This window comes from Coregonus clupeaformis, chromosome 6, assembly GCF_020615455.1.
Source record: "Coregonus clupeaformis isolate EN_2021a chromosome 6, ASM2061545v1, whole genome shotgun sequence".
Classification (NCBI taxonomy): Eukaryota; Metazoa; Chordata; class Actinopteri; order Salmoniformes; family Salmonidae; genus Coregonus; species Coregonus clupeaformis.
The window spans coordinates 50,403,749-50,414,996 of NC_059197.1; the positions used below are offsets into that span (position 1 = coordinate 50,403,749).

General features: G+C 44.0%; 1 protein-coding gene across 13 annotated transcripts in view; it reads left to right on the forward strand.

Annotated features, from left to right (window-relative positions):
• Positions 1 to 11,248, forward strand: part of ppfibp2b (PPFIA binding protein 2b) — a 79,851-nt gene that overhangs the window by 67,491 nt on the left and 1,112 nt on the right. For 11 of the 13 annotated variants that reach the window (XM_041838266.1, XM_041838273.1, XM_041838275.1 and 8 more), the window contains 15 exons: positions 849 to 955; positions 1,216 to 1,283; positions 2,081 to 2,155; positions 2,493 to 2,553; positions 2,996 to 3,031; positions 3,424 to 3,562; positions 4,940 to 5,075; positions 5,298 to 5,426; positions 5,691 to 5,841; positions 7,742 to 7,853; positions 7,973 to 8,061; positions 8,231 to 8,353; positions 8,511 to 8,636; positions 9,239 to 9,427; positions 10,019 to 10,917. In XM_041838266.1, coding sequence (XP_041694200.1) covers positions 849 to 955; positions 1,216 to 1,283; positions 2,081 to 2,155; positions 2,493 to 2,553; positions 2,996 to 3,031; positions 3,424 to 3,562; positions 4,940 to 5,075; positions 5,298 to 5,426; positions 5,691 to 5,841; positions 7,742 to 7,853; positions 7,973 to 8,061; positions 8,231 to 8,353; positions 8,511 to 8,636; positions 9,239 to 9,427; positions 10,019 to 10,222 — 1,745 coding nt within the window. In that variant the 3' untranslated portion in view covers positions 10,223 to 10,917. Of the gene's footprint in view, positions 1 to 848; positions 956 to 1,215; positions 1,284 to 2,080; positions 2,156 to 2,492; positions 2,554 to 2,995; positions 3,032 to 3,423; positions 3,563 to 4,939; positions 5,076 to 5,297; positions 5,427 to 5,690; positions 5,842 to 7,741; positions 7,854 to 7,972; positions 8,062 to 8,230; positions 8,354 to 8,510; positions 8,637 to 9,238; positions 9,428 to 10,018; positions 10,918 to 11,248 lie in introns of those variants that run through there. The other 2 variants (XM_041838278.2, XM_041838274.1) reach the window with 2 other exon arrangements.

Sequence of the window (11,248 nt, forward strand, 5' to 3'; positions counted from 1 at the left end):
TGCTTATACACACTCACTGCTTATATACTGTACACTCACTGCTTATACACACTCACTGATTTTATACTGTACACACTCACTGCATATACACACTCACTGCTTATACACTGTACACACTCACTGCTTATACACACTCACTGCTTGTACACACTCACTGCTTGTACACACTCACTGCTTATATACTGTACACACTCACTGCTTGTACACACTCATGCTTATATACTGTACACACTCACTGCTTATACACACTCATTGCTTATACACACTCACTGCTTATATACTGTACACACTCACTGCATATACACACTCACTGCTTTACACACTCACTGCTTATATACTGTACACACTCACTGCATATACACACTCACTGCTTATATACTGTACACTCACTGCATATACACACTCACTGCTTATATACTGTACAAACTCACTGCTTATACACACTCATTGCTTATACACACTCACTGCTTATATACTGTACACACTCACTGCATATACACACTCACTGCTTATATACTGTACATACTCACTGCTTATACACACTCACTGCTTATACACACTCACTGCTTATATACACTCACTGCTTATATACTGTACACACTCACTGCTTATACACACTCACTGCTTTTATACACACTCACACTTAGAGGTGATACACATTCACTGTTTTCATATATTCAAGTATTTTTCAAACAAGCTATGTAAATAATTCCAAGAATATTGAAGATGGTATGCATTGAATGATAATGCTTAGGGGGTCATTACACTGCATTAACCCGTGTGTGTGTGTGTGTGTGTGTGTGTGTGTGTGTGTGTGTGTGTGTGTGTGTGTGTGTGTGTGTGTGTAGTGTCCAGTGAGAAGCTCCTGGTTGGGAGCAGTGAGGAGGAACTGAGCGGGAGTCTGAAGATGAGAGCTCTCACACATAAAGCTCATTCAGACATCATCCGGTCAGAGGTAAGAGAGCTCTATCTGCTCCTCCTCTGGGAACCACTAAACACAATACAACTAGAACCTGCATTTCTCAAGTACTCAGTGCTTGTGCCTGCCCACTCCTACATATTTCCATAGAATAGAACTAAAGCACTGGGTAGCAGTAGTACACTATATGCGTCTGTGCTCACATACCATGTCAGTGTATTAGCAGACCATCTAATGTGCATACTCAGTGTCTCTTGGTCTGAAGTGTGTCCTCTGTGCGATCTCTCCCTCTCCAGATGTCTTCCAGATGCTCCTCTCCTCTGTTAGTGTCTTCCTCATCCTTCCAGAAAGAGCTGGACTCTAGGTAAACAAACAAACTAAAAAACACTCTTCCGTAAAGCTCAGATCTGTGGAGTGTACAGCTTAAAGTGGTCCTATGGACAGATACTCCAATCTCCGCTGTGGAGCTTTGCAGCTCCTTCAGGGTTATCTTTGGTCTCTTTGTTGCCTCTCTGATTAATGCCTTCCTTGCCTGGTCTGTGAGTTTTGGTGGGTGGCCCTCTCTTGGCAGGTTTGTTGTGGTGCCATATTCTTTCAATTTGGTGCTCCGTGGGATGTTCAAAGTTTCTGATATTTTTTTAGAACCCAACCTGATCTGTACTTCTCCACAACTTTGTCCTGACCTGTTTGGAGAGCTCCTTGGTCTTCATGGTGCCGCTTGCTTGGTGGTGCCCCTTGCTTAGTGGTGTTGCAGACTCTGGGGCCTTTCATAACAGGTGTATATATACTGAGATCATGTGACACTTAGATTGCACACAGGTGGACTTTATTTAACTAATTATGTGACTTCTGAAGGTAATTGGTTGCACCAGATCTTATTTAGGGGCTTCATAGCAAAGGGGGTGAATACATATGCACGCACCACTTTTCCGTTATTTATTTTTGAGAATGTTTTGAAACAAGTTCTTTTTTTAATTTCACTTCACCAATTTGGACTATTTTGTGTACGTCCATTACATGAAATCCAAATAAAAATCCATTTAAATTACAGGTTGTAATGCAACAAAATACACACACACACACACACACACACACACCTTTTGCTCCAGCCGTACTCCATCAGGTTTACTGTGTTCTATTGGACCTGTCCCTCTGCCACAGTATCCAGACCTCCCTGGAGACGTCCATGGTGATGGTCTCCCCGAGCGACGTTGGCTGCTTCCACAACGGACAATGGCAAGTAGAACTGAGGCTGCATGGGTGTGACAGCCAGGCTGCTCTTTGTTTTGGTTGTCTTTAATTAGGGACCCACTAAAGTGGCTGTGAGTGACCCTGTCACTGGGATGTCCCCGTCTGGCACAAACAGCCCTCTCAGACTCCTTCTCATGTAGAGCCCAGCCTGTCACATCACATTACCCACAATCCCTTCTGGAAGGTAGTGCCACAGACCACAAAGAGCACCAACCAAGAGTTGCCAACTCTTAAGACTACTGCGCTGAACCCGTAACCCAAGTTGAAATACTTTACTGTTGTAGTGCAAGTTGGGTTTCAATGTTGTTGTTTTTCTCAATAGGTCCCAACCACGGATGCTTTCAAGCAGCCTGGAGGAGTTACAAAGCGGATCGTTACCAAAGGTTTCATGATTTTGCTGTGTTTTGATTGAACTTCTAAGACTATATTATAGCCATGTTAGACATACAGCATGTGCTTCATTTGTATTTGACCAAACACATTAGAAACGCTATGCGTGCTCTAACAACAATATATAACCAATAGGCTTCTGATGACTGTTAACCTAACAAAAACTGCTAAACACATACATGCATTCTCACACTCTTGTTGTTGAGTTGATACTATTTTTATTTATTTTTGGTGGGGTAGATCAGCTTTAATATTGCAGATAGATTGTAACTTCCATCAATGTAATTGTCTGCATCACTTCCAATCCCCATATGTTGTTTCTTTCTCGCAAATATATATATCACACTCTTGTTGTTGAGTTGATACTGTCAATACATCACTCTACTAACACTGTGTGTGTTCTCTTCATTACATGCACGGTCCCCCCTCCTGTAGCATGTAGTTGGTCAACCAGTTGAAGCGGTTTCAGAGGTATTTTCCACTGCATGATCTCACCAGAGCCACTAACCCTTAACCCTTAACCTCTCACAATCTGACTTTATCCTAGCTGACCTGAACAGAGCCAAGGGTTCACCTGAAACTGTCAAATGTAATAGCCATCATACTCTAGATGCCCCTAAGGCTTATGAAACTAGCCTTTTGTTTGTTGTCTCCTGAACACTTGTGACTCCAATGGCAGTCCAATCGAATTAACAATGATATTGTCATGAAAGGAAAAAATATAAATCTGAATCTTGTATTATGTTCTGTGTAATGTACAGGAGCAGCAGTTCAACTGAAATCAAATGTCAACAGATGCCATTTAATTTAATTTTGAATAGACTCGTGACTTGCCTGTAACCATGGCTCCCCCCAACCCACAGAATCGGCACATGGAAATGAACAAATATCAGACCCTACCAGGGAAGCTATGTCGACCTGACATGAATGGGGATCAAGAGCAGTATGCCACACAAGTCCAGCTGTCCCCTGATGATAGCGAGGACAGTGAGTTGAACCTAAGTAAGTTACATCTTAAAACACTGCTACTTGTCGTTTTTATCGAACAGCCTACTAGAATGTTTCAAACAACAAAATCTTCCTAGGGTGTATACTATAAATAAATAATTATAAACTGTGTGGTTCGAGCCCTGAATGCTGATTGTCTGACAGCCGTGGTATATCAGACCATATACCATTTATTTTGACTGCTCTAATTACGTTGGTAACCAGTTCATAATAGCAATAAGGCACCTCTGGGGTTTGTGATATATGGCCAATATACCATGGCTAAGGGCTGTGTCCAGGCACTCCGTGTAGCGTCGTGACTAAGAACAGCCCTTAGCCGTGGTATTTTGGCCATATACCACACCCCCTCTGGCCTTATTGCTTAAATACACTTCTATGGCTTGTTACAACAATGGCTCTGTTTCACTCTTCTCTCGTACTGTGGTTGGTTTGTATTGGGGCAGCTATTCTCTGCATTCTCTCTCACTCTGTACTAATCTTCCACTTGGTGTGCTGCTGTTCTGTTTCTCCTGTCCTCTTTTTTGCTTTGCGTGGCTTTCTGCTTGTGTTATGGCTGAAGACCGCTGCAGGAGTGCCAGCGCTCCAGCTTTAGGTACCGTGCTACTACTCCGGCAGAAGCCCAATGCATGTCAAAGCACCAAGCCCCTGTTTTCACTATGGATTAAAGTTGTGACTAAACTCCAGCCTGTGCAGGAGGGAGTAAGACCCTCAGTGAGTCAGAGGGAGGCGTCTCGGATTATGCCTGACTCTTTTTTTTATTTCTCTCGCATAAGTGAGTGGTGTTGCAGTGCACCCCTCCCAAAGCTGACTACCCTCAAAAGCAGGGCTACTTAGGCGATGTCACGTGCGGCGAGGGTTGTGTGCACAGGGATAGACCTTGTCTGAACTGGCTTAACCATCCACTGTAAACCACTATAGATGCAACATGACAACCCATTCGCCTCAGGCTATAATTTAATTTCCCTGTATGAAATATTTTTATTGAATATGCAAAATACTAATTTGTCTTCACAGATTTTAATTGGCATCCGCTAAGACAATGTTTAAATTGCGTTAAGCACTCTGTAGAAACACTTTGACATCTGCTGATGTAAATACTGAAAATGTCGGAGCACACTAACAATGTTAATGCTTTCCTGTTTTACTTCTCACTGGGCTAACCTTTGGCACAGCAGGATCTCGTGGAAAGCATGATTTATTTGAAATGGGTGGGTCCTGCATAGACCTTAACTTTAGGCCCTAAAGAATGAAAGAAATACAGTGTCCGTTAACCTTTGCATTACTTACTTTCATTAAGAGAACAGTAGGGAAATTATTGAAACAGTCTGAAATAGTAGTACAGTACTTAAACATCATCTCCTGCTCTCATAGGAAAATCGGAGAGACTGGATGAGTCCACGCTGTCGGACCTGTCCCCCCTGTCGTCTGGAGTGGACTCAGGACAGCAGTCTCCTGTCTCCCCAGAGAACAGGAAGAACCACCTGGGCATCAAGAAACTCTGGGGGAAGTGAGTACCTGTACAGCAGACACACACCCACATACATGTACACACACACACACAGGAAGGGCACACTGCTGAATAAATATTTAGAGATATTAATTCAGAGACTAATGGTATAAATGGGAGATATCTGATACAAGTCATCCTGGGTAGAGGAGGTGGCCTAGCAAAGGTACTGCATAATTCTAAGTTAATGACTAATGATGTATTCTATCTCCTCTAACCTAGGATTCGGAGGACCCAGTCTGGCAGCCTGCAGAGAGAGGACCTTGAGCCTGGAGAGTTTAAGAGGGGGGGACTGAGAGCCACCGCCGGCCCTCGTCTGGCCCGGACCGGAGAGACATTGACCTCTGTGTGGTATGGGACAGACAGTATCACAAAATACATTTATACAGTGTATTCTCTTAAACATGTGGTGTGACAGAGAATATACAAAAAAGCCAAAGTATTTACATTTAGTCATTTAGCAGACACTCTTATCCAGAGTGACTTACAGTTAGTGAAAATATTCCAGTCTTGATGATCCAATCAATTTACTGTTGTCTGCGACTTACAGTTAGTATTTATAAGAGGAGCGGGAAATACAAATATTCCATTCCAATTGTCTCTCCTCTCCTGCAGGGATTTGAAGACACCCTTCTCCAAGTGGACTCCGGAGCAGGTCTGTTGCTGGCTGGAGGAGTATGGGCTGGACCAGTATGTGATTCTGGCTCGACATTGGGCCAACAGTGGGCAGACCCTCCTCTCCGCCTCACCACATGACTTAGAGAAGGTATAGTCAAAAAAATTACCCAGCTTACATATTTTGATTTACAGAACATTGTTAGAAAGTTATTTGTCAAATAAGCAAAGGAGATCCTTCAGGGAACGTTATTATTTGGACGCAAAGGAGATCCTTCAAGGAACGTTGTTGTTTGGACGCAAAGGAGATCCTTCATGGAACGTCATTGTTTGGACGCAAAGGAGATCCTTCAGGGAACGTCATTGTTTGGACGCAAAGGAGATCCTTCAGGGAACATCGTTGTTTGGACGCAAAGGAGATCCTTCAAGGAATGTCGTTGTTTGGACGCAAAGCAGGTCCTTCAGGGAACGTCGTTGTTTGGAAGCAAAGGAGATTCTTCAGGGAACGTCGTTGTTTGGATGCAAAGGAGATCCTTCAGGGAACGTGGTTGTTTGGATGCATCATTCTCATCACCATCTAGTTCTATCTGTCTAGTTCTCAAGAAGCCATTTCGTTCCTCCTTTCACGTCATCATGTTGCTGGACTTTTGTCTTCATTGTTTTTAGCAAGTTTAGAGGTATATTTCAGATATACACTACTGGTCAAAGTTTTAGAACACCTACTCATTCAAGGGCTTTTCTTTATTATTACTATTTTCTACGTTGTAGAATAATAGTGAAGACATCAAAACTATGAAATAACGCATATGGAATCATGTAGTAACCAAAAAAGTGTTAAACAAATCGAAATGATTTTTATATTTGAGATTCTTCAAATAGCCACCCTTTGCCTTGATGATAGCTTTGCACACTCTTGGCATCCTCTCAACCAGCTTCACCTGGAATGCTTTTCCAACAGTCTTGAAGGAGTTCCCACATATGCTGAGCACTTGTTGGCTGCTTTTTTTCCTTCCGACTCAAACCATCTCAATTAGGTTGAGGTCAGGAGATTGTGGAGGCCAGGTCATCTGATGCAGAACTCCATCACTCTCCTTCTTGGTCAGATAGCCCTTACTCAGCCTGGAGGTGTGTTGGGTCATTGTCCTGTTGAAAAACAAATGATAGTCCCATAAGCCCAAACCAGATGGGATGGCGTATCGCTGCAGAATGCTGTGGTAGCAATGCTGGTTAAGTGTCCCTTGAATTCTAAATAAATCACAGACAGTGTCACCAGCAAAGCACCCCCACACCATAACACCACCTCCTCCATGCTTTACGGTGGGAAATACACATGCGGAGATCATCCGTTCACCCACACCGCGTCTCACAAAGACACAGCGGTTGGAACCAAAAACTCCAATTTGGACTCCAGACCAAAGGACATATTTCCATTGGTCTAATGTCCATTGCTCGTGTTTCTTGGCCCAAGCAAGTATCTTCTTATTATTGGTGTCCTTTAGTAGTGGTTTCTTTGCAGCAATTCGACCATGAAGGCCTGATTCACACAGTCTCCTCTGAACAGTTGATGTCAAGATGTGTCTGTTACTTGAACTCTGTGAAGCATTTATTTGGGCTGCAATTTCTGAGGCTGGTAACTCCAATTTACTTATCCTCTGCCCAAAGGTAACTCTGGGTCTTCCATTCCTGTGGCGGTCCTCATGAGAGCCAGTTTCATCAAAGCGCTTGATGGTTTTTGCGACTGCACTTGAAGAAACTTTCAAAGTTCTTGAAATGTTCCATATTGACTGACCTAATGACGTTTCTCTTTGCTTATTTGAGCTGTTCTTGCCATAATATGGACTTGGTCTTTTACCAAATAGGGCTATCTTCTGTATACCCAGGCCATTTGTTTGGTTCTTGATCACAGTTGTGAAATAGTGTGCCAAGTGATTCCAAATCTAGTTATCAAAACTGTAATTTTCAGCACTCATCTTGTAGAAAGGGATTGGAGCATCTGCTAAATGACTAAAATGTAAAAATTTAACCTGGATTAATCTTAATCTTGGTATCAGGAAATGGGGATTAAGAATCCACTGCACAGGAAGAAGTTACAGTTGGCCCTCAAGTCCTTCAGCACCAAAATGACTGAGAAATCCTCTGAACTGGACCACATCTGGGTCACACGTATGTATCAGGACACAGTAGAGGTCATCAACATATTCACTCAACATTCAGCAAACTTGGTGCTGTATTCTATATAATCAATCCGGTATAATTGGTTGTCATGTGGTTTGTCCTCAAAGGTTGGCTTGATGACATTGGTTTACCTCAGTACAAGGGTCAGTTTCATGAGGGAAGGGTGGATGGCAGAATGCTTCAGTACTTGACAGTGGTAAGCACATCCATTGGTTTTCACTGTTGTGTCTCAGCATTATTGTTTATAAGGCTTTCAGGTCTCCCTCGAAAAAGAGATCTCAAGGGACCTCCTAGTTAAATACAGCTTAAATAAATAAATACAAATTAAGAAAACGTGAGACTTGTATTTGATGCGTTTCCCTCAGAATGACCTCTTGTTCCTGAAAGTGACCAGTCAGCTTCATCATCTCAGTGTGAAGTGTGCTATTCACGTCCTCCACGTCAACAAGTTCAACCCCAACTGCCTGAAGAGAAGACCTGGAGATGAGGTGAGATGTGTGTGTGCACGTTTATAGGAGGTTTTCTGTTTACACAGTATGTAGCTGTGTTTTCTCATACATGTGTTTTGCTGTGACAATATAGGTCAAATTAAGATCCTACATCTGTAGTTGTGTTTGCTCATACATGTTTTATATTTTGTGCTAGAACAAGACATCTCCCTCGGAGGTGGTTCAGTGGTCTAACCACAGGGTGATGGAGTGGCTTCGCTCAGTGGACCTGGCAGAATACGCCCCCAATCTGAGGGGCAGCGGGGTGCACGGGGGCCTCATCGTAAGTAACCTGAGGGGTAGCAGGGTGCACAGGGGCCTCATTTTATGTAACCTGAAGGGCAGCGGGGTGCACGGGGGGCTCATCGTAAGTAACGTGAGGGGCAGCGGGGTGCACAGGGGCCTCATCGTAAGTAACCTGAGGGGCAGCGGGGTGCACAGGGGCCTCATCGTAAGTAACCTGAGGGGAAGCAGGGTGCACGGGGGCCTCATCGTAAGTAACCTGAGGGGCAGCGGGGTGCACAGGGGCCTCATCGTAAGTAACCTGAGGGGCAGCGGGGTGCACGGGGGCCTCATCGTAAGTAACCTGAGGGGCAGCGGGGTGCACGGGGGCCTCATCGTAAGTAACCTGAGGGGCAGCAGGGTGCACAGGGGCCTCATCGTAAGTACACACGCCACATGACTGAATCAGCCCCTTCTTATACCTTTCTACTGCATATCAGCTCAGGTCACATTTGGATACAGTCAGACATACAATTCAAGACTCCCTAAAGCAAAGTTTATTTTGAATTAACCTATTCTGCCAATTAATTCCATCCCAGTGTTCTGTGTAATTGTCTGTATGTAGACTGTATCTTCCTCTGAATCTTCTCTAATGACCCCTAGATTCTGGAGCCTCGTTTTAACTCGGATACCCTGGCCATGCTGCTGAACATCCCCCCTCAGAAGACCCTGCTGCGACGCCACCTGGCCACCAACTTCAACATGCTGGTGGGCTCCCAGGCTCAGCAGGAGAAGAGGGAGTTCATGGAGTCGTCGGGCTACGCTCCCCTCAGCACCACAGCCAAAGTCAGGGTAAGAGATGACAGTACTGTAGTACGTCCAGGGCTGAACCACCACTCTGTTAGGAGCCCTCTTTTTGGTTCTTCCTCCCACTCTCTCTCCCCCTCCTCTCTCTGCCCCCCCCCCTCTCTCCTCTTTCTCTCCCCCTTTGCTCTCTCTCGCGCTCTCTCTCTCTCTCTGCCCCCAAACACTCTCTCTCTCTATCTCTCTCTCTCTCCTCTCTCACCTCCTCCCCTTCCTCATCTCTTTAGAGAGACAGACAACACCATAATCCTCAGTGTGACACCTCAGACCTGGCAAAGCTCTAAGACCACCTAGCAGCTTTGCGTGCAGCAGGCTTTTGTAGCGCCAGCTCATCTCTAAGACTCACCGCTTTGTTAAGGCTAGCAGAAAATGTGCTGAGGAAAATTTTTTGCGATAGCATAATGTACTTAGTCAGCACAATTAGGCTTAAAGTAACCTTTTATAGCAACACTGCCCATATTGTACGGTGTTTAGAAATCTATTCACTGATGATGGTTAAAGGGCTAGAATAGAAGTGATACACAGCTTTATCTCAGTCTGTTCATAAACCATGTCCTCTCTGTGCCATCTCCTGTTCAGCCAAAGAAGTTGGGCTTCTCAAACTTCGGCCACCTGAGGAAGAAGAGGTGTGACGAGTCAACAGACTATATTTGCCCCCTGGAGGAGGCCCAGGTCCAGACGGTGGTGAACGGGGCCCACCGGCCCTACTCCGGCTTCAGGGGCCTCAGCCCCATCCTGGACAGAGACCCAGACAGACGGGAGCAGGTGGGGCCAAACTGCTGATGATGTCACACTACTGTACCTACCTACCCATCACTACTCAGCTTGCTGCCAATAACCCCACCTCTTCCTGCCATGCCCATCCATATCCCACCCCAGCACACCCACCTCCACACCCCTCACGTGCCATCATCTAACAATCAACCCTAGCCTCATGCATGAGCTGCACTCTGGACACTTAAGAGTGGATGGTGAGTGGGAGAGCTCACCCCTCCTATGTTCTCGGTGGATTCACAAGCCTAGTGTTCAGCTGTGGTATATCACCTCACCCCTTTAATGCAGTAGGATAATGCCACTATTATAAACAATATTGTGCATTATTTTAATGATCATTTTAACACCTGTATTTGAGATTCACCTAATGGTATTCATCCATTGTTTTTAAAGATATTCCTAACCAGTAGAAAGTAATGTTGCTGTTTGTCAGACAGTTATGGAACGAACTTGTGCAATATTTGCATATGGAGGAATACATTTCATATATTTATGTTGGTAAATACGTTGAAAGAAGTTCAATGAGATTTTATAGCTGTGCACATTTTGATGGATTCCAGATTGTGATTATGCACTGTTATTTTCATATATGACTGTTATAATATTTTTATAGTTAAAGATAACGCTTCGATCAAGGAATCGCGCTTGTTGTCATCAATTGTAAATAGCATTATCCAAATCATCAATAAAAATCATAAGTGTGATAAGTGTTTTATTCTTCCTGATAAATTGTATTCAATCTTTATTCAAAGCATGCTTCTCTCATTAGAGAAGGAGACCGTAGTCTTGTCTCAGTTTTACAATTAAATGATCTCTGTTCATTATCAATATTTCCAATTTGTCGATTTTAAGGAAACTTGAATCAAAGAGACACTTGTATTGAAATACATTGTGGGGGCGGGGCTCAACCATGTGCAGGTACATCTTTATCATGAATCCATAATGGCCATGTTCTAGGCTGATTACACTGCAGACACCTGCCAGATCTCACAACACCTGGATATGTATCTAAATTACATATCAGCTAGTCACATC